Raw genomic sequence first — 23,101 nt, forward strand, 5'->3', positions numbered from 1 at the left:
CTCCGGCTCATCTCTGAGAACCCACACCGGTGTGGGAAGCTCCTTCCCGCGATGAGGACAGAAAGGCCGGTGTGAGCTCCCGGCTTCCGTGGGGCGCCCCTAGCTGGGTCCCTTCTCTCTGGACCTCGGTTATCTGATCCTAGGGTCACCTGAGAGGCAAAAGGACGTGCCAGCACGCTGTGAGCGCGAGCAAGGAGCCACTTCCTGACGGAGGAGTAGCCACGGGGGCAGAAGGGCAAGAGAGCGAGCACCGAGCGCCGAGCACCGCACTGCCTCTGCTGAGGTGTGGGAGAGGAGATCTTCTGGAAACACCACCACCTGTCCCAAACAACTTCCCCCTGCAACCTCAGGGAGAAGGCTCCATTTGTCTTTGGACCCTGTTTCCAGAAGGCCCTGCCATCCCTCCACCTCCCCCAGGCAGTCCAGGCCCTGTGGCCTGGCCTAGAGCAATTCTGAGAAAATGAGGATCATTCGAGGCCACGAGAAAGCCCCCATGTGAAGCCACCCTGAATTGGGGGAGTGGGTCACTCACTGTGCGGCCCAATTACAAAAAATCACAACGGACATAGCCACCATGGATTGGGCACTGCCCATGTGCCAGGCACTATTAAGTACTTTATAGACATTATTAATGTCACCCTCACCGCAACCCCGTGAAGTAGGTGTTACCATCCCCATTTTACAGATGAAGAAACCGAGGTTTCGAGCAGTGATTCATTGGCTTGAAGTCATACAGCTGGTAAGTGAAATCTGAACCCAGGTGAGCCGAACCCAAGGCCGAGTTTTCAAAGTCGTGCAGTGTGTGCTCTTTCTCGTTGTGTCTACTTCAGGGGCCACGTGGCCCCCCTTTCCTTACGAACCCTGCTCTCAGGAGAGGGTCTGCAGCTTCTGCCGGCAGAAAGGGCTTGTGTGTTCTCCCCTGGCGGACCTGCGTTTCACCTGGGGTACCGCCTCTAGCAGAGGAGCGCAGTTGAGATGCTGTGATTCCCGACAGCGGCTGGGTCGGGACTGAACCCCAGGCCGCACCCGTCCCTGGCGTCTTGCCGTCGTGCTGCCTCTGGCCTTGACAGCAGTGCGGTTGTTCTGGTGCTGCCCAGCCGGCTGGGAGGCGTCCTTTCCAGGCTCTGTTTCTCAGGACAGGGGAACACAGAGGAGGCAGAGACCTCACTCTCTGTCGAACTAGGTTATGAAACTGGCCGGGAGTGAGGTGGAGAACTTTGCGTCCAGCATCTCAGGAGCTGGGGCGCTGGATCTCCGTGAAGTCTCCCTGCATTAACGCCCGGCACTCTGACTGCCCCCTCCTGCCCCGCGGAGCTCATCGGCACATGATGCGTACCCGGAACCCCTCTGGCTGGAGTCCTCAGCATGCCGTTTTGCTCCAAAACGTGGAGCAGGGCAGGGGCCCCAGGGCCCTCTTTCCTTTGGTTCTTTCAAGGGAATTCCCCTGAGGCGGAGCGATGGCCAAGGATGTGAGCTTGAGGGGGGGGGACAGGGAGGGAGCCCCAGGCCTGCCCTGTTCTCTGCTCAGGCCTCCCACTGCACAGTCAGGGCCAGGCCTCTGAAGAGAGAGTCCAGTTCTGTGGGCTGCTCCAGGTCTGAGGCCTGAGAGCCTGGGCTCTGGGCCCCCATCTCAGGCACGGGACCCTCGTCCTTGGGACACATGAGGGACTCCAGCAGGCCCCAGGGACTTGGTTCCTGGTCTGTGGGGGAACATGGGAGGGAAGGAGTGTGCAAAGGGAGGGATACCGGGTGGCCCTCGATCTGGACAGAGGAGAGGAGGGGAAGCTGGCCCTTTAGGTACAATGGTGTCCCTGGGTCCCCTCTGTGTAGCACACTGGGTTCAGGCACTCTGTCCGCGTGAACTCCCGGAGGCTGGTGGAAGAAATTTTCTTCTTGGGGGTCCTCCATATCCAAGGAGGTCACCCCTTGCAGAGAAAGGCCATCTGGGATATAAGTTCCAGCTGGTGCCTTTTTCTGGAGCCCTTTAGTCCTGAGGTGTTTGGGACTGGAGAGTGTTACAGGTGGGGAGTCTTCGCCAGAGCCTTCCCCGCAGGTCCCATAGGAAGGCCAGCAGGCTGGAGTGGTCTGAGGGGTGTAGGAGGGAGGCTGGACCTCGGACACGACCTGTGCAGTGTAGAATGGAGTTTTGGCTTCGGGGGTTACTTGCGGTTGCATAGGAAGGGGGCCTGACTTCGGGGGCGGCCTGGGGTGCGTAGGACTGTGGGGAGAGCGTCTGGTGAGCTGGCACTCCAGAGGGCCGGAGGATGGAGATGTCTGTCTGCCCGAGATAGGTGATTTCAGACAGGCTGTGCAGTGGCGGGGCTCCTGGGGGCTCCCTGGGCCCGGAGACCTTGACTTGGGAGTACTGGACGGGCTGGGCCAGACTGCTGGGCTGCTCAGGTCAAAGACAGGGATCAGCACGTGCTCCTGGATGAACCGCAGAGGCTGGAAGGTCAGTACTCGCTGGACGTTCTGTGCAGACACAACAACAGGCCACACGTTAGGGCGCGTTCTAAGCTCCCCGAGGGCACCGCGGACGGCTGGGTCCTCCATGCGGAGGCAGAGGGGATGGGGTAGACCACCTAGGGCACTTTCCAAAATGCACATGCCGCACGTGCTCTTGATTTCCCAGAGATTCCTCTAAGTGTTGGGCCTCCCTGAAGGGACAGGGCTGCCAGCCCTTTAGGTGAGAGCCACTTAAGTCTGGGTTATCTTCAGGAGAGAGATTCAGGCTGTGGTTTCTCTAGAAGGTAGATAATGCAGGAAGTAGAGGACTCCGAGTGGAGGCTGCCTTGGGGTACACTCTCGAGGGGGTGGCCCACACTGCTCCTCACTCGCGGAGCCCTAAGAGCCTGATGGAGGGGGCCAGGTGCAAAAGGATAGGGGGTGGTAACGGGAGGCCGGGAGAGTCCTACAGGAAATGGCTCCTGTGGGCTTTGACATGAGCGAAATGCCCTCAAGCTCCCCTGTCCCTCACATAATGAACGAGAGCTAGCTCCTAGAGCCCCAGACCGCTCAGCTCGGGTGTCCGCAGCAGCAGGCCCTGCTACCTCAGCCCGGAGCCAGTGCTGGCCACCATATTGGGGCTGCCAGGGGGACTTCGGTGGTTTACACAGGGCCTTAGAGGACCTGGCAGCACTGGCCCCGCACTCCCAGGCGGCGGTACTTGGCTGCCCGTGTGGACAGGGCATGAGCTCCAGGGCTCCCCCCGGTGCCCACCCCTCCTCGGCCCCTCGCAGGGGCCTGCTCTCCCAGGTCCCACATTACCTGCTTGGACGTGGATGCTCTCGCGTCACCTGGGTTTCCACCCCAAGCCCACTATTCCTGGCACCCACGTTTCTCCAATACACCCTGCTGGGCCGTGTCTTTGTCGACTTCAGGTTGGAGAGGCGAAACGAGGCCCAATTTTCTGCACTGCTTGCTTATCCCTGCCCTTCAGGGAGAACTGGGGGCCCCTGGGCCGGTGTCCCCACCCCGGGACCGCCCTCTCCCGCCCCAGGCACAGCCGCTCACCAGGGAGTCGGGAGGTGGAGGCGGTTTGGTGACGTATCTGTAGCTCAGGTAGCAGAGCCCCGCGACGAGGAAGCCCGCGGAGAACAGGAAGGCGCCTGAGAAGGAGTACGTCCACGTCCGATCTGGGGGAGCACAGGGGCCAGAGCAGGAAGACTGAGGCCGGGGTCTGGTCGGGCCCGGTCCTGTGCGGATGCCGCAGGCTGGGTGCTTTTCCCCCTGCCCTCTCGGGCCAGGCTTGGAAGGCCTCTCCGGCCCCCAGCGCGTGCCGGGCTGGGTCAGGAGCGCACATAGACGGCTGCATACTAGATGTCTAAATATCCCGAATTTAGAAATCGTATTCTTACGCTCAGTAACTTAGGTTGCATGCCCCCGCCCTGACAGACATACTTTTCATCACAACCTGGAAGGCCAAGTCTGAGTTTGGATTCTCAGACTCCTGGTGGTCCCGAGCTAACATGTGGAGGGGCGGGGGGGCCTGCCAGTGACCCTGGCCCACCGCGGCTCCATCCCTCTCTGCCAGGGGGGCCTTGTGCACAGAGATGTGGACTCCCAGCCCGTATGGCCAAGCTCACCCGTGCCCCTGAACACAGAGCTGCCTACTGGCCCCCCTTTGGTCTGAGGGTCTGCACATCAACAGAATGTCTCCTCTCTGGAGGAAGGGGGCGAGGACCAGATCCGCTAGACGGGACACAGGCTCAGGGCATTTGTACAGGGAGTTTTGGGGTCCCGGGTACCCAGAGTATGGGCTAGGAGGAGGTCACAGGCTCTAGGGGGACCTGTGCATTTGGACTATGGGGTGGGCTGTGGCCAGAGCAAGGCCAGAGCAGAACCTTCTCAACAGGCTTCTCTTGCCTGCCTCTGAGGACAGCCCTGCTTCCCTGGCAGGCGGCTCTGGGCAGAGGTGGGGAGGTGGGGGGTGGCAATGGGAGGGGCCTGTCCTCCACGCCCCCCTACAAAGGTAGCGGGCTGGGTGTTAGGGAAGACCTTGCCTGGGAGGGAGCCTGGGCGGCACCACCCTTTCTAAAGGGGAAGCAGAGGGCTGACTAAGGGCTTTAGTGTGGAGCCTTCTCCCTGTGGTCCCGCATCTTCGGGATGGGCGTCGGTTCTTGGCCTGACACACTTGCTGCCCCGGTGGGGGGTGGGGTAAGGAAGCGGTAGTTGGGATTTTTGCTAAAACTGGCAATTTGTGCTCTCCAGGGGTTTTGACTCTCCAGGCCACCCTCCTTCCATTCCCCCAGGTGGCTTCAGCGTGGGGTGCTGAGCACCAGCTGCCAGCGAACCTTGGCAATTGCTGTGAACCCCGGGAATCGCCGGAGCCTCCACATCCAGCCCGCTCCTTGCTCCTCCCCAGCCTGTGAAGCTTGGGCCTCCCTGGGTCAGCTTCCTGCTTCAGTGATGCCCTGTCCCCCGTCACGTGATAGTCCTGTTACTGCTCCAGGGGGAAGACATGACCAGAATGTCTCTACCTGACATGCCTGATGGTACAGGAAAACCCCGCTCCTCCGGCAGGGTAGGACAGGCACTTGGAACATTCCCATGTGCCATTTCACACGTGGGAAGACAGGAAGAAGTAATGGAAACAACTCTGGAATGTGGGGGGTTAGGGGTCTGGCTCAGCCACTGGTACGCTGAGAAGCTTCTCTCTGCTGCACGACCCTCTCTGGTCTACTCTGTATTAAGAACAGTAGCCAGCAGTTATTGAGCTCTTACTGTTTGCACCATGTGACGTGCTTTACCTATGACATCCCACCAAACAAAGAGGGCCAGAGATGCTCCCTTCTTAGGGGTGATGAAGCCGAGTGTCAGAGAGGCTAAGTGACTTGACCAAGGTCACACAGCTACTCAGTGGAGCCAGGCTGGTCATGTACGTCTACAAAGCTCTCCCCACTACACAAGGATGCCTTCGTTTCCTCATCTGTAAAAATCGGATACGGGGTGAGAGTCCTTTCCAGCATCAAGATACAGGGATGTTGCCCCGTGACCCTCCCAGACATCCTGAGAGGTAAAGTGGGAATTCTGGACTCCAGGGATAAGAACAGAGGACAGGATATGGGGTCAAGGGCAGGATATATCGCTCTGAAGTGAAAATAAGAGGAATAAATATGCAGTGGAGAGGCCTAGCTATAAACAAAATTGCAAAGTGCTGACTTCAAGATCAGATGAACTAACTAGGTTCCCTGACCAGCTGTGTGGTTACTGGCAAGGTGTTCAGCCTCTCTGAGCCAGAGTCCCTCCTCTGTGAAATGGGGATGAAGCTACCCAACCTGCAGGGTTGTTGTAAATTCGATGGGATAATATATGTAAAGCATTCAACACAGTGCTTGGCAATGGAGTGGGTACGTAGTAAGTGGTAGGAATTGTTGTTCATATACTTATTTTTAAGGATGAGGTGCTTTCTAGATGTCAGCAAGAAATAGCCAATAAGAAGTGTGATTTATGTAAAAGCAGCTAGAATCGTAGAAAAAAAGGTATCATGTCATAAGCTAGATCACGTAAGGACGAGCCAACAAAAGGATGAGGGTAGAGTGGTCAGTATGTTGTCAGCAAGCAGGGGTGGGGGCGCGGGGGGGGGGGCAGGAATGGACAAGATTTGTCTAGTCCATCCAGGGGAGAGGGGTCACAAATCATATACGGGCTCTCAGCATGGTGCCTGTAAAGTCGGTTTCCTTTTCCAGTCCTGCTCTCGCCAAGTTCTATTCTGGGTCTCCCCGGGGCACCTTCCCCAGGAAGGGCACGCCCCGTGCAAGCGGCCAGTGCTGGCTGTCCTACCAGGCGTCTCTTGCCCTGAAAATTCATGCACTGGGACTCGGCTGGAGAAATCCGTCTCTTGTGGGTTCTTGGGGTGACTGGTGAGTTGAGTTTCTGAACAACACGGCGGACCAGAACCGATGCGATGCTGATTCTATCACGCTTCAGTCTACCCGAGGGCCCAGCCTCTAGCGGCCTCCTCTCCTCTGTTCATTAGAACAGAAATCACCTACTGACATCATTACTCTGAAGCTGATGACTAAGGAGGAGACTCTTTTTTCCAAATCCATCTGACCCGCTACTATCACTTTCATCTTCTAAACTTGCGGCTCTGAGCATTACAACATTTCTATCTCTGTGAACATGAACACTAATAAAAATATCATGATGCTTAACGATGAGAGTCGGGTTTCAGTGTGCCAGAGGAAGGCAGCGTGGGGCACCAGCTCGCTGGGCCGATGACTCAAAACGATCTCTATTGTAGCGTCACGGTGAGAACATGGGCTCCTGAATTCCGCCTCGTTCTATCCTTCACCACCTGCGTGTCCTTGTGCAAAGTACTTAACGACTCTGAACCTCGGTTCCCTCAGTAAAACAAAGCGATAATCGCACCTGTCTTGTAGGGGGCTCACGAGGAATGTGCGGAGTGGTGCCTGGTCCTGGTTAGCACTGCAGAAATGCTAGCTCTCGGGGCGCCTGGGTGGCTCAGTCGGTTAAGCGCCTGCCTTTGGCTCGGGTCATGATCTCAGGGTCCTGGGATCAAGCCCCACATCGGGCTCTCTGTTAGGTGGGGAGTCTGCTTCTCTCTCTCCCTCTGTGCTCTCTCTCGCTCTCTCTCTCTCTCAAATAAATAAATAAAATCTTTTAAAAAATGCTAGTTCTCATCACTGTTACTCTTCTTTGACTTTGGAAGATATTGAGGGAACGTTTTATCTTCTCTGCTTTCCCTTCTGCAGATTATTTCCCAGGATATCTCCCCTGGGTTAATATTAAGTGAATTTGCTTTGCCAGGGTACACAGAAAGCTGGCCAGGGAGAGGAAATCCAAGCGGGCTGGAAGGTGGGGATTAAACGCGTCTAATGATAACCCATCGGCTAACTCAGTGATGGATTAACGAAGACTGACTATGGGAACACACTAATCATCCCTCTGCAGGCTTGTGAGCCCCACCAAACCCCGCCTTGGTTACAGGGAAGAGAGCACAGAGCCGAGATTCGAAATCAGGTGTCCGGCTCCCGCTGGTTTCCCCTGAGCTTACCTGGCAGGGTCTTTACTCGGCACACGTAGGGAGCACTCTCTTTGGACCAGGTTGGAACAAAAATCATGATGGTCCCAAGGAACTCTGTGTCAGGCGACAGGCCAATGAACTCGTAGTCTCTCTGCTTCCCTCCAAGGTGCTGAATTTGACAGAGAACCCAGAGTGACTCCTCTTAGGCACCAGTCTCCACGTGGAGCCCAATCAAGGCTGCGCACACGTCTGCCTGGGTCACGGTGCCCAGTACAATGGTGGCACCAGCTGCCCAAACCAAGAACTGGTGGGTCAGTCCATAATGCTCTGTTCCTATTCCCCTGCCCTCTGCACCATCACCAGCATCACCAGCACCACCAGCACCATCACTACCACCTCCAGCACTTTCCCCCCAGCACCACCAGCACCACCAGCACCACCAACATCATCATTATCCCCTCTTCTTCTAGTTTTTCTCCTTCTCCTCCTTCTCTATCAAACATCAAAAACCTTTGACTATCCATCCCTCTCTCTTTTTTTTTAAAGATTTTATTTATTTAGTTGACAGAGATAGAGACAGCCAGCGAGAGAGGGAACACAAGCAGGGGGAGTGGGAGAGGAAGAAGCAGGCTCCCAGGGGAGGAGCCTCATGTGGGGCTTGATCCCATAACGCTGGGATCACGCCCTGAGCCAAAGGCAGACGCTTAACGACTGCGCCACCCAGGCACCCCATATCCATCCCTCTCTTGCCTTCCTCATCACTTCTGCCATAACTGGGCCTTGATATCGTGAGCCTGGACTCTTGCAGTGGCTTGCTTACTGGTCACCTGTCTCTGGTTTTGCCCCTGTCCACCTCCATATTCATCCTGGTGCCAAAGTGATATTTACAAAAGATTAACATAATTCCAATGCTCCCCTATTTAAATCTTTTGATGGCTCGGCTGATATCATGGGATAGAACCCCAGTCCCTGTCTCCCTGTCCACTTATCTCTCTCTACAGCCCACCTGGCCCTTTGGGTTCTGCCAATGCTGAACACCTGTTGTTCCTGCCACATCTTGCCTGCTGAAGCAAGCCCTTGCTCCTTTCAGTTGCTGATCCTTCTACTAGAGCTGCTTTTTTTTTTTTTAATTTGACAGAGGTAGACAGCCAGCGAGAGAGGGAACACAAGCAGGGGGAATGGGAGAGGAAGAAGCAGGCTCCCAGCGGAGGAGCCCGATGTGGGACTCGATCCCAGAACGGTGGGATCACGCCCTGAGCCGAAGGCAGACGCCTAACGACTGCGCCACCCAGGCACCCCTAGAGCTGCTCTTTTAACTCTAGCCTTCCGGTGTGTCTCTAACCTCTTGACCTTGAACTCTTCCCTTGGCTGCCTTGTTGCATCATTCTGGTTCTCATCCTACTTCTCTCATTGGTCTCAGTGCCTCGATTCTGTTGTTCTGCAAGATTTGTTCTTCATCTGATTTTTTTCTCTCTCCACTTACTTTCTCACTAGTGATCTTATCTGAACCCATGGCTCTGGAGATCACCGATGTGTAGAAAACTCCCAAACTTAGCAAGAGCTGCCAGTTGGATGCGCACTTCCAGTGCGCTGCTCGATGGCACCCCGTGGGCATGTCTAACTCAGCGTGTCCAAACGTGCTGGTCTCCTCTCTCTGGGTCCCTCCCCCTCCCCAGTCCCAAACCTGTACTTGCATGTGATTCCCTAGCTCCGTTCATGGTGTCTTTCTTGTTCCAGTATTCAAGGCCCAGAACTTGAAGCTGTTTTTGACAAAGCCCCTCTCACATCCCTTGCTTCTAATTGGCCTTAAGTGATTCATAAACCTTCCCTTAAAGGACCAGGAGCTGTGTTCTTGGGTGTTCAAAAAGTAAGAATTTTCTTTGGTTCTTTGCATTTCAGCTACATCTTCCCCTTTCCAGGCACACGGAAGCCAGGGCTTAGGGTTGTTTTCATTTTTATTTCTGGGGGTTGGTGTAAGTGGGTGAAGAAGTACATAAACAGATTTTATGACTTTTTGTTTTGAGTAACTCGTATGGTTGAAATTGCACACGTTAAAGATCATATGACACAAGCCCAGCGGAGTTGCTGCGCCCCAAGGTTCCTCCTTCTCCAGATGTTTTCTGCCTCTGGCCTGCTTCAGGGCCAGTGATTGCCAGCCCCTACCATTGCAGGGGGCCCTCACTTTCTGCCCTGATCTCCCTTTCGTTTTCACATTTGATCTCTCTTCTTTCTGCTCCCAGGAATGCATAGCTTCTTTGGACCAACCCTCCCTAAAGCAACAACTATCAACTCCGGCCAAAATAAAAACTACCTGCAAGCATTGGAGAGTAAGCAAAAGCAGGCAGATATTGGAAAAAGGAGGCAGGGAAAGTCATTGGGTAAATTTCTCATCTTTTAAAATGTCTTTTAGCTTGAAAGCAGGCCTTCACCTTGTGGGGTGGTTTAAACCTAAATAGAAACCCTGTAATCTTACTGGTTTGAATAATAAGAAGACAGAGCTCCCGACAATCCTAACAGCTAGAAAGTGAAGGGAGAGGCTGCAGATAGGAGAGGTCCATAGAGAGGGAGGCCCAAGTTCTGAGTATAAACTTGGCCCAAATCCCTGCCTGGCCCTGAAGGCGAGTGGGGTAAACTCCAAACAGCCCAGGTAAAGGTGAAAGAATGGGACTGAGATTTTGGAGTTTGAAGGTCAGCCAAATTACCTGCCTGCTAAAACAAAACAAAACAAAACAAAACAAATCAATACTCTCCGGAGGAATAGAGCAGAATCCAGGGTCCCTCCACTGTACCACTCACAGCATCCAGGATACATTCGAAAATTGTTAGACATGCAAAGTAAAGGAAAACATGATCCATATTCAGGAGAGAAGACAATCAATGGTGGCCTACTCCAAGATGACCAAAGTACTGGAATTAGCAGACAATGATTTTCTCTCTTTCTCTCTTTTAAGATTTTATTTATTTATTTATTTGAGAGAGAGTGAGATGGAGAGAGCCCAAGCAGGAGGAGTGGCAGAGAGAGCAGCAGAGGGAGAGGGAAAAGCAGGCTTCCTGTTGAGCAGGGAGCTCGATGAGGGGGAGAGGTGCTCAATCCCAGGACCCTGAGATCATGACCTGAGCTGAAAGCAGATGCTTAACTGCTTAACCTAATGAGCCACCCAGGCGCCCAAGACAATGATATCCAAGCAGCTACCATAAATATGCCCAAAGAAGCAAAAGAAAATGGGCTCATAACGAATGACTAGGAAATCTCACCAGGATGCAGAAACCATGAAAATTGGAAACGTTAGAACTGAAAAATATAATATCTGAAATAAACTGAAAAATATAATATCTGAAATAAAAATCCCACTTGAATGGTCTTCATAGCAGACTGGAGTTGAGAGAAGAGTCAGAGAACTTGAAAACAGATTAACAGCACAAGGAGAATCAGTGGTGTTGGTCACACAACTTCTCACAGGTACGAGAACCCATGGAACTGTACACTTTAAAAGGGAGGATTTTCTGGTATGTGAATTATATCTCAATGAAAGGGCAGAGATGTCAGAATGCTATCTTCAAGAGATGCACTTTATTTATTTATTTATTTATTTAAAGACTTTATTTATTTATTTATTTATTTATTTATTTTTTTCTTAAAGATTTTATTTATTTACGCGACAGAGAGACAGCCAGCGAGAGAGGGAACGCAAGCAGGTGGAGTGGGAGAGGAAGAAGCAGGCTCCCAGCGGAGGAGCCCGATGTGGGACTTGATCCCGGAACGCCAGGACCACGCCCTGAGCCGAAGGCAGACGCTTTAACGACTGCGCTACCCAGGCGCCCCAAAAGACTTTATTTATTTATTTGACAGAGAGGAGACAGGCAGCGAGAGAGGAAACACAAGCAGGGGGAGTGGGAGAGGGAGAAGCAGGCTTCCCGCTGAGCAGGGAGCCCGATGCGGGGCTCGATCCCAGGACTCTGGGGTCACGCCCTGAGCTGAAGTCAGATGCTTAATGACTGAGCCACCCAGGTGCCCCAAGAGATGCACTTTAAATAGAAGACACAGTTAGAGCGACAATAAATGGAGGTAAAAAGATGTGCCAGGCACGGGCGCCTGGGTGGCTCAGTTGGTTAAGCGTCTGCCTTGGGCTCAAGTCACGATGCCAGGGTCCTGGGGTGGAGTCCCACGCCGGGCTCCCTGCTCAGGGAGAACCTGCTACTCCCTCTCCCTCTGCCCTCCCCCCTGCTTGTGCTCACTCTCGTGCACACGTGTGCTTTCTCTCTCAAATAAATAAAGATATAGAATCTAAAACAAAACAAAAAAAGACATACCAGGCAGACTGTGCGTGTGAGAAGGCTGGAGTGGTTATGTGAATAACAGGTGCAGTAGACTTCAGTACAAAGAATGATACTGGAGGAAAAAAGGACATTTCATAACGATAAAAGGGTCGATTGATCGGGAGCCTGTAACAATCAGAAATGTGTCTGTTTGAGAACAGAGTTTCAAGAGGCATGAAGCAAATCTGCACAGAATTAGAGGGGAAGAGAGACAAACCCACAGTCACAGGTGGAGATTTTGATACTCTCAGCAATGAAAAGAACAACAGATCTTCCCCAAATCAGGAAAGACACAGAGCACCTGAGTCATACGATTATCGGACGGGTATTCACGGAGCATTCCGCCAAACCAAGAGCATGTGGACACTCCCCTAGATGGGCCATATGCCCGGCCATAAATGCAGAAGAACGGCAGTCATGCTGAGTGTGTTCTCTGACCACAGACTGAATTAAGTTGTAAATAAGATAGTCACTAAAGCCCAAATATTTACTAATAGGTAGTATGATAGGGACTTTCCCTGCTCAGTGATCTCTGATTGCTCCCCTGACTACTGAGATCAATAGACCTTCCTCTGTCCACACCCCCAGCCCTCGACCTCCCAGCCTGCCCGCCCGGCTTATCTCCCACAGCAGCCTCCTCTGCACCAGCGGGTCTCAGATGTCAGGGTGGGTAAGAAGCACTCGGGCTGCTGACTAAAAACTCAGATCCTAGAGGTGCCACTGCTGAATTGCCCTGAGTAGATCGGAGGAAGGCCCAGGCACCTGCATTTTAAATAAATACTGTAGGAGATTCTGACGCCATTGGTTTGGGGCCATGTTTTGTGAAACTGTTCTGCAGGAGAACCTGGCCTGTAGGTCTCCGTGCTCCAGCCAAACTGGGCAGTTTTGTGCTTCCCAGGAGAGTTTTAAGTTTTCCTGCTTTTCTCCCCGATCCTGGTGGGGCCGTCTACGCCAGTGAGGGAAAAATGTGGGCTGTGAACACAGCTGGATCTGAATCTTGACTCTGCTATCATTTCCTTTTTTTTTTTAAGATTTTATTTATTTGTTTGACAGAGAGAGAGAGAGACAGCCAGCGAGAGAGGGAACCCAAGCAGGGGGAGTGGGAGAGGAAGAAGCAGGCTCCCAGCAGAGGAGCCTGATGCGGGGCTCGATCCCAGAACGCCGGGATCACGCCCCGAGCCGAAGGCAGACGCTTAATGACTGTGCCACCCAGGCGCCCCTGCTATCATTTCCTGAACAATCTTGAGCAAGTGCCTTAACCTCTTTGTTTTCTCATTCAGGAGATGGAGATGGTAGCCCCCACCTCACAAGGTAAGGGTGAGGAATAAATGATATACTAGGCGTGTATTACTCGGCATGCCTCAGAAGTTGGTATTGGCACCAGAAAGTTTTCTGATCTGGAAGTTTTTCCAGAACTCTTTGAGCTGCCATCTCCCCTCCTACCACCCTGCTCCCGCTCCACCCCACGCAATATCCTTATTTTCCTCTATCTCTAGCTATTTGAATTCTTGCTTTAGCTCCTTCCCCATCCACTAGATTATACCTCTTGGGTGTGGGAATAGCCATTCAGTGGAATTATGGATCCCCTGGCACATGCTTGGGAGAAAACACATATCTCCTGGATACAAAAGAAATACCTCATACATCATTTGACCATTTATGCCCTTGCCTTCCACCTTTCATTGTTAGTGATCTTAAGACACAGCCTGTATCCAGTTCCTGCAAATGGTGGACAACTAGCAAAAGGAAATGCAGCAGCAGCAATAGATTTCAGCATTTTCCAAAGTGGACATCTGAAGATGTTAGTAGAGGTTGCTCTCCAGGGTATTATAAGGCATCAGGCAAAAAATAAAGTTAAAAAATTATGCAAAATGAAAGGAGTTTCTCTGGTCAAGAAATTTGAGAGAAGTCGTAGTCAATGAATTGAAACTGGAGTCTTGGCTTTGCAGGACTTGTCAGAGACTTTAGCATGTGCTTGTCTATGTGATCTACAAGAGGGAGGGCTGTAGATATATAAATGCTAATTTATATAAAACATCTCCTTTCTACTTGAAGCAATGCAGATCTAATTGACAGAGAAATGAGTTTCCCAGGCAGGGAAGGACCAGGGAGGCACATATATTTACCATTTGGTAGGTGTGGTTGACCTGGAGCTCTAAGCGGTAGAATAGGTCAGGGAAGATGTCCTCCAGGGTTAACTGGTGGCCATCCCCAGCGCGGATAGGCGTGGAGGTGGGATGGACGATCATCTGGATGGATCTCACCTTGGGGATACAGGTCACGTCGGGTGGTTTGATGGTAGCTGGAAAGGGGAGAGAGAAAAGCAAAAAGAAAAGGCTGGAATCATCCCGTAGTGTCTGAGGTTGCCCTGGACCAGGGGACATGACTGACTGTTTCCCCTTTCCTCCAGCCCCAGCCCCAGTTATGCTAATGAAAGCAGCAACTAAACAAACAGGTGAGAAGAGAAAACGACTGCTAGCAATGGGCGTGTGGGTTTAAGGCTGGCAAAGGGGTGCCCAGGGGTGAATGGGCAGAACCCAGGGAGAGGGGTACTGACCTCTTAGATTAACCGTGCTCTTGTCCCTGCCTCCACAGTCCCCACCTTGAGTCTGCCCATAGCACCCTTTACCCCAGTCTACTGGCAATGACAGCTTTGGGGACTGAGAGTTCAGCTATATAAACTAAGTCATGCTCAGGGGGCCTCAAATTATTGATTTGGCCTCAAAGGCCAGGCCTGAGACTTCAGTCTCTCTCAAGATGTGATTTGCTGAATAACCAAATAAGCTTTACTGGTTTACAGACCCTTTTAGGAATTTGACGAATGCTACAGATCGGATCTACTCTCCCTCCAAATGTACACATGCAAAAATTTTGCACCCAATTTCGGGGATTCATGAGCCCTACTCCCCCTGAAGCGAATTTATAAAAATCCCTCAAGGTCCATTGACCTCTGAGACTGAAAACTTTGGAGCTAAAAGAATGTTCACTTCAGTTTTGTTTATAAAATTGAAAAACTGAGTTGAAAGTCCCCCAAAAGGGAACTGGGGAAGGAAATTAAGAACACCTGCATAGAACAGACCATTCTGCAGCCGTGAAATGTCATGCTGTGGAAAAGTGCTTCATGACGTGGGCAAACGTTCCTGAGGGCGTTGTGTGAAAAGCAACCAAACAACCAGGTCACCAAAGAGTAGAGACAGTCGCTAGTTAACTCTGGTTATGTTTAAGTGTTCAGATTATGTTGGGCTTCTTTCATTTTTCTTTGTGCGTTTCTATATTTTCCAGATTTTCTACAATAAATATGTCTTAATTGAATAAGCCTAGAAAAAAATAACTAGTTTTATTTTTTCTTTTCTTGGAAAACCACGTGGCTGTGAAGTCAGTTAGTGAACATTGCCCATGCTCAGCTGGTGTGGGGAGTTTGGCAACTCAGATTCATTCACTCATCAATTACGTGGTGAGCCTCTCCTCCGTGCCAGGCCCCGTGCGAAGGACCGAGAACGCGGGATTCCACGCCCCCGCACGGAGGCAGGTGGGATACAGACAGGCAGAGGGCATCACTGCAGATGGTGATAGCAGCTACGAAGACAATGAACAGAGAGTAGCAGGTGGTGACATAATGAAATGAGGTCATTGGGATGACAGCGGGGACACCCACTTAGGAGGGGATGTGGAAGCCCAGACCAAGACTAAGATTGGAAAAGAGGCAGGGCCGGAGTAGGGCACTGAGTTAGGAGCCCTTGGCTGGAGCCGAGAGGCCAGAGGAAGGTGAACTGACCTTGGGAGGCCGGGATGGAACTGGAGAAAGACCCCCAGCTGTGCACGGGATCATCTCTAGTTGGGGTGCCCTTCCCTAAAACCACATCTCGAACTGCCCCCTGACCTTCTGGGCCTCCCCCCACCCCTCCCCTGCAGTGAGGGGTGCCCACTCACTGTGTTGCAGCGAGCTGAACCGATCGGTCATCTTGGTGGCTGACCGGCCTCCCGCGCTGGTGGCAGTTACCCGGGCGTAGTAGAGCTCCGTGAGGTTGCCCGTCTCCATGGTCAGGTTGCAGGATTTCCGGGTGACCCTCTGGCAGCCCTCCTTCGCCAGCCACTCTCTCTCTCCGTACCTGCGGGCACGGGAGGGGCCGGAGCACACCTTGAATGATTGGGCCTGGCACTGGGCCTGCGGTTTATTAATAATGATAACGATATCTAATATTTACTTAGCACATTCTGTGTCCTAGGCCCCTTATGTGGCTGATCTGTTTGTCCTCACAATGATCCTGTGAGGTTGAAGACATGATTCTCCCTCCTTTTTGAATGAGGTAGCTGAGGCTTAAAGGGGAAAAATTTGGACTGGTGTTGGGGCATGCATTTGGGGGGCCAGGATTTGAGTTCACATTCTGGGCTCATCATTACCATAAGCCTTTGAGGCAGGCTCTGTCATCCCCATTTGACAGATGCGGGAACTGAAACTTAGAGAGGGGAAGGGACTTGCCACAGGGTAAAGAGGCAGGACCAGCGATGGAACCCAGGTGTGCGGACCCCTGAGCCCATGCCAACCTCCTCCTCTGCGTAGGAAGGGAGACGAGCAGGAACAGGGGCCTGGGCTTGAGGGGTGGGCATGGCTCTTTGTTGTAAAACCATTTTATTATCTGCCAGGCACAAGCGCTCATGACTATCTTGCTTAATCTACCTAACAATCCTCTGATGGAGGTACTCTTGGTAGCCTTACCTTATGGGTGAGGAAACTGAGGCTTGGCAAGATTACCCCATGGCCCCAGGTTATAAAGGCCAGAGCTGGCAGGGAAGCCTGCGCAGTCTGACTCCAGAACCTGTACTTTTAACCATTATTTTATCCTCCCTTTGCAAAAGAAACCACAACAGAGCAAAGCTTTTTCTGGCAGGGGGTGGTGCGAGCTGTGTCACATCAGACCGGGGTGGGGGACCAGGTGGGACGTGGGGACATCTGGTAGACAGGGATTTTCTTGGAAGGGCTGGTTTCAGAGCAGAGTCCGAAGAGGTCGTGTGGAGAGGGAAGCCCACCTTTTATACTCCACGCTGTAGACCGTGTCCGGGGCGCTCTCCAGCCCGCTGTCCCACGTCAGGATGTTTTCGAAGTTACTGGACTGGAATTTTACGTGCTGAAGCAGATTCGAGGTGTCCTCCACCATGTGAGCTGCGGGAAGTGGGAGCAGGGTGAGCAGATGGGCACGAGGGTCCTGCCCCCAGCCCGCCAACAAGCCGTCCGACCGGAGGGCGGCAGCAGCACCCACGGACCAGAGACTCTGCCACTGACCAGCACAGTCCTCCTTCTCTTGCTCTCAAGTGTTCTAGTGAGCTATGATTCGCAGCCCATAAAACTCAGCATTTCAAAGCGTGCAAATCAGGGGTTTCTGAATATATTCACAAAGTAGGGAAACCATCACCACTATTTAATTTCAGAGCATTGTCATCACCCTAAAAAGGAACCCTGTGTCCATTAGGGGTCCCTCTCCCTTCCTTCGCTCCCCAGCTCGCAGTCAACCACTAAGCTGCTTTCCGGCTCTATGGTTCCTGTTCTGGACTTTTCATACAAACAGTCTTACAGTAAGTGGCCTTTCGTGTCTTCACTTAGCATAACGTGTTCGAGATTTATTCATGTGGCAGCCTGCGTCAGTCCTTACTTCCTTTTTACGGCTGGATAATACCCCACTGGACGGCTGTTCTGCAGTTTATCCATTCATCAGTTGATGGACACCGGGGTTGTCTCCACTTTTTCGGCTGTTAGGAACAGCGCTCCGGTACACGTTTGTGTACAAGTCTGTAAGTGGCCCTATGTTTTCAGTTCGGTCGGGTATAGAGCTAGGAGCCGAGCTGCCGGCTCGCGTGGTAATTCTGTTTGACTTTCCGAACGGCCGCCCCACTGTGTGCCAAACCGTTTTCCAGAGCGGCTGCGGCATCTTGCGTCCCCGCCAGCAGCGAGGGAGGACCGCGTCTCTTCCACCCCCTGACGGCCCTGGGGTTGTCCCTCCCTCGCTTGCGAACACACCTGAAGTTGGCGTCTCACCAGCGGAATATTGGAAAGACGCTCAACTACACGCTGATGGTTCAACTAACACATCAAAGAACAACTTTCCCAGAATCAATAATCGCACACAAGGCTGGAGAGGACGTTCGTGGGCTCCGGCCCCTCTGTTGGCGGAACCCGCCCCTGCCCGCCCAGCACGGGGAGGAAGACAGAGCACCTGCCACAGCCACACAGACTTCACGGGGGGAGGGGGCCGATGGGAGCCACACACGGGCAGGGCCACCCTGGGGGGCCTGTTTTCTTCATCTCTGAGATGGGGGATAATTCGGCTTATCTAAAGGCAAACGCTAGTGACAAGAGCGGCAGCGGACACTTGTGAAATGTGCTTCCAGTGCCAGGCACTAGGCTAAGTCTCTTCACGAAACCCTCCTGACACCCCGAGGAGGCAGAAGCAGGGGCTCAGAGAGCTTTCCCTGCCCCGTGTCTCGGTGAGTCCGTGACGGAGCCTGCCGTCCTCATCATGGTGCTAGACTGGTCGTGGGGGAACACAAGAGGGCAGGGAGGGCACAGCAAAGGCCAGAGCCCCAAGAAGAGGACCAGGGAGGGGCCACTGCCCCCCAAAGCGATCTTGAACTCTAAATGAGAGCCTTCACTTAGGAAACTCTTCTCTCAGCCCTCCCGGCTTGGCCTGTGGAAAGGAAGAGGGGTTGCAGGAAAATGGCGGCCGGAGCCGGCAGCTGGCTCTGAGCATGCTCAGAACGGCTGGTTGGCTGGGGTGGGAATTAAGCAGGTGCAGACCCAGTTGCGTCAAGGCCTTGGAGCCTTGTGTGCATATGTGTCTTTGATGTGTGTGTGCCTCGCTCCTCCCCAGACGAGGCCATGACAACCAACAGACCCAAGGTGTAGGGAGAGGATAGTTATTTATTCCCCGCTCCAAGTCTACGTACAATATTTCTGCAAGAGGGGTCCGTGGGCTTAGGAGGCACCTGTGAGGATGGGGAAAAGTGTTCGGACAGCCCGACCCTGCTATGCATCCACTGGTTAAATCTAAGGCCACATTCCTCTTGGAATCTGAGTTGGTCAGTCCCAACAGCTATAGAAATTTTTGTGTTCCAGACTTCCGGGAGCTCCCAGAACAGGACCTAGGGGACTTGGGGCATGGGGAGGACGTGTCTTACTGCCTCTAGCCAATGTGATGGCTATGCCACTGAGCTCCGAGGTGTGGCCGACATCTTGTTTGGATGAGTCTGGGCAGAATTGGAGTCTGTTCTGGAAGGAATGGTCCTGGATTCAGGGCTGGGTCTTAAGATGTGGGAGGGAGTCCACCTGAGGTCAGAACCAAATGGTGGCTTCTGAGGGGGTGATAAAGTTAGGGCAGGAGAGAGGGAGGGTGGGATTTGATAGAAGGCCAGGGTCTATCAGGGGATGGGCTTAACTACCGCTAGTGGTGGGTTAGGGGCTGCACTGGGAAGGTTGCTGGTTGGGGTAGGTATCCTGGGGCGCTAGTTGTAGTGGGGGGGAGCCTGGTGGCTGGGGCTGGCACATGCTTGGGGGGTAAAGGGCCCATGCTGGGAGGAGGTTGGCACCATTTTCCAGGAGGGAACTGAAGTTGGCTTCCAGAAATGGAGTGGGTGGACCTTGGCTGGACTCTTCTTTTAGGGGGCATTGAGAGCTAACAAGATCTCTCCCTTGGGGCACCTGGGTGGCTCAGTTGGTTAAGTGTCTGACTCTTGATTTCGGCTCAGTTCATGATCTCAGGGCCCTGGGATCAAGCCCTATGCTCAGTGCAGAATCCGCTTGGGATTCTCTTTCTCCCTCTGCCCCCTAGCCCCCGCGCTTGAGCTCTCTCTCTCCATAATAAGTAAATAAAACCTTAAAAAAAAAAAAGATCTCTCCCTCTCCTGCCCTGTTCATTCCTTTCCCCCCTTCAAGCTACCATGTATTCCTCAGCCTGCATTGTTTCTGCACTTCCTGGGTGAAAGTCTACATTGTGAAATCCTGGGGACACATGTGTTGTCTAGAAACTGGCAGCCTGGTGGCCTCTATGAAAGGAAGTTTTCAAATTCACTTGGAAAAACAATTTTAAGTCAACAAGTTGGGTAACAAAAAAAATAATCCAAAATATTCTAGCATCAGCCTAAGAATGCTGGGGCAGAGGAGACCTGGGGCCCAGAGAACCTTCTCAGCTCTTAACAACTCCTAAGGTTGTTTCCCCTTGGTCCCCATCTGCAAGGGTCAAGAGCTTCTGAGACTTCCAACCAGAATGGAGTCTTTGGGGGATGCAGTGAGTCTTCCTCACTCATCAAGGACCCAGTGCGTTGGGAATGCCCAGCTTGATGCGGGAGTGGAACAGACTGGAAGGGCCCAGGTGGCAGCTGGAAACACTGTGGATCCCACCAGCTGACACAGGGGACAGCAGCAGAGGGGGCTGGGAAGCTCCGGCCCTTTATGGGCTTCATCCTGCCGTTGAGCTAGAAGGGGCCTTGCAGAGGTCATCTCTCCCTGCTCTTCAGTCTGGACTATGCATTCACTTCCTGAGACAGTTCCCTGAATTTTATTAAACGTCTTGGGAAGCAGAGAGCCAATCTGGGATTTCACGTATCTGTCTAAAAGTTCTCTGTAATGATAAATCAAGAAATCCATTTTATCAAATTTGAAAACTATGCCCTTTTGTCCTGTTTTTAAAAGGGCCCTGTTGTTTTAAGATCTTTTAATGTGGCAGACTGGCCTTTCTGGGAGAAAATCATCTTTTATTTAATTTTTAAAAATTTTTTATTTCAATTTAGTTTAATTAACATATATTATATTATTAATTTCAGAGGCAGAATTTAGTGATTCATCGGTTGCATATAACACCCAGTGCTCATGACTTCAAGTGCCCTCCTTAATGCCCATCACCCAGCTACCCCATCTCCCACCCCCTCCCCACCAGCAACCCTCAGTTTATTTCCTAGAGTTAATGCTCTTTTATTTATTTATTTTTTAAAGATTTTATTTGTATTTGAGAGAGAGCGAGAGTGAGCACAAGTGGGGAAAGGCAGGAAGAGGGAGAAGCAGACTCCCCACTGAGCAGGGAGCCTGACCCACCTGGGGCTCGATCCCAGGACCCTGGAATCATGACATGAGCCAAAGGCAGAAGCTTAACCAACTGAGCCACCCAGGCGCCCCAGTTAATGCTCTTTTAGATCTAGTGTGAGGGGTCAGAAGAGGCCTCCCGTGGGTCGTGGAGAGAAACAATGGCCACACTCAAGTTTTGTCCATCTGTCCTTCTCCCCCCTCCCCTTGCTGGGCCAGTGCCGGCCAGAAGCAGAGGAGGGGATGGTACAACTATCAGAATTATTCGAGGGGTCCAAGGATGTCTGCCTCCCTCAAGCCAATTCTCCATCCACTGAGGTGAGGGCATCCGGCACCCCAGTTCAGACAATGGGCTGCATCCCTGAGTCTTGAGGTGAGTTGAGTCACTGGAAGAAGCCAGGTCTGAGGGACCCTCTCATCCTCCCCAGTAACCTGAGGTGCTCCCCAATTCTCCAGGGAAGCTTGTCACCCAGGGCAGCCCTGGTGGAGAAGAAACTGAAACTGGCCGTCCTGGGCTGTGTGTGTGTGTGTATGTGTGTATGTGTGTAACCCTGATCCACCGTCCTGGGTGTCGGAGGGTGGGGGGGGTAGGGGGAGTCTGACCACAAGGCAATGGGCACTCACCGGCCAGGGATCCCGCGGCTAGGATGGTCAGTAGTGTCCTCATGGGGCCGGGCTCAGAGCCCTTTTTGGCCTCGGCTCCGGCTCCGGGCTGAGCACAGATGGAGGGCTGGGAGGCTTTGCCGCCTCCGCAGCGCTTGGCTCCACCCGGCCACAGGGGAGGAGGGGGAAAGGAGGGGAGGGAAAGGCGGGGAGGGTGGGGCCTGAGCTGGGGGAGCGAGGTGCAAAGGTGTCTGGTCTGTGTGCTTCGGAATTCCAAGTCCTGGGCAGGATCCAAGGGAGTTCCCTGTCTAGTTGCAGAAAACAGTAACAGTGACAGTCCAGCTTGTTTATCTGGTCTGGTGGCTGATTCAACCCAAGACTCTCAAGCACTTTATCAGGAAGCTCAGAGGCACAAAAAAAAAAAAAAAAAAAAGGGGGGGCAAAAATTTGACATCGTGTTTCAAAAACCTGCAAGATGCATGTGACTTTCGTCCCGTTTATTTTATTGTCAGCATTTTATCCTGAGGTCAATAACCAGAGCAGGCAAGGGCACAGAAACTATGTTCCAGAATGTTCTTTGTTAGCAAAGGAAAAGCTGTGATTCCCTGGCTTTGTTCTGGCAGGAGGAGATCTAGGATGTTTGCTGCTCCTTCTTCTGCCTCCTAGCAAAGCAGGTTCCCCATGTGGGATGATGGCCTTGGGGATAGCTTTCCTTCCAGAGAGGCTGCTGGAAGTGAGAAGCCTGGGTATTCTTATCTTGAGCTTTTGGGGCCTGGGACCTCCAAAAGGTTCGGGAAAAAAACAAAACAAAAAACAGATCTCAAACTTCAGTGACTCTGCTGTGCTAATGATGGGGACAAAATTCATGAATGGGTCTTTGGTTTGGGGCAGTGATAATTCACTATGCTCACCCAAGCAGTTGTTCTGCCATCTAGAGCTGTATGCATAGGGATTAACGTGAAGTGCATTGGGATGGGTGTTTAGGAAATGATTTTTTCCTTCTTGCTGGGCCTCAGGGAGGGGAAAGGGGCCTGCACTCTGGTTAGGGTGGACATGATCAGAGATCTGTGCCCCTGGGAAGAGTTTGGCTGGCCCCGGCCATACAGGGGCAGGCTGAGGACCATGAGGAGACCTGGTTCTTTAGCAGGCTCTAGAGGCATCCAGAAGCCTCTGGCTTTCGGATGTAGTAGGCTGGACTATCCTGCAATCTGCATTTAAGTTTTTCTTTTCTGTGTTGTAATTGTTTTTTTTTCTATCAGCTTTGAGTCTTCGGTAAAGTTTGTTCGACAAAACAGCCAAATTTGAGCTGTGCTTTGGAGGAATGAAGGTATGGTTTTTGCCAATCGTTTCTTGTAATTTCAGAAAGCTATAAGAATGTGGGAACATTCAGACTTCATTTCTAATAGTAAATAGGAAAAAAAAAAAAGGAAGAAGCTCCATGTGTAACAATAGAGGGTTGGCTAAATAAATAATGGTTTGTCTCCCCAATGCAAGAGGAGCACAGCCCTGCATTTGAATAGCGCTGGAGAAAATGTTTGGCGGCCAAAGATTCCCCATATTTCATCAAATGAGAGGAAGCATGGCAAACACTGAGCACGGTATAAGCCTGGTTAAAACACACATAC

At 52.3% G+C, this 23,101-nt stretch overlaps 1 protein-coding gene across 1 annotated transcript; it reads right to left on the reverse strand.

The window, feature by feature from the left end:
• Window positions 1–575: 575 nt before the first annotated feature.
• IL22RA1 (interleukin 22 receptor subunit alpha 1) lies at window positions 576–21,633 on the reverse strand. The gene is given in 9 exon segments (XM_026517048.4): window positions 576–2,169; window positions 2,171–2,394; window positions 2,397–2,472; window positions 3,514–3,635; window positions 7,520–7,658; window positions 13,933–14,108; window positions 15,737–15,915; window positions 16,835–16,967; window positions 21,498–21,633. Coding segments are annotated over 9 exon segments (1,737 nt in total). The 5' UTR covers window positions 21,541–21,633; the 3' UTR covers window positions 576–1,524.
• Between the last annotated feature and the right edge of the window lie 1,468 nt (window positions 21,634–23,101).

This window comes from Ursus arctos, unplaced genomic scaffold (assembly GCF_023065955.2).
Source record: "Ursus arctos isolate Adak ecotype North America unplaced genomic scaffold, UrsArc2.0 scaffold_32, whole genome shotgun sequence".
NCBI lineage: Eukaryota > Metazoa > Chordata > Mammalia > Carnivora > Ursidae > Ursus > Ursus arctos.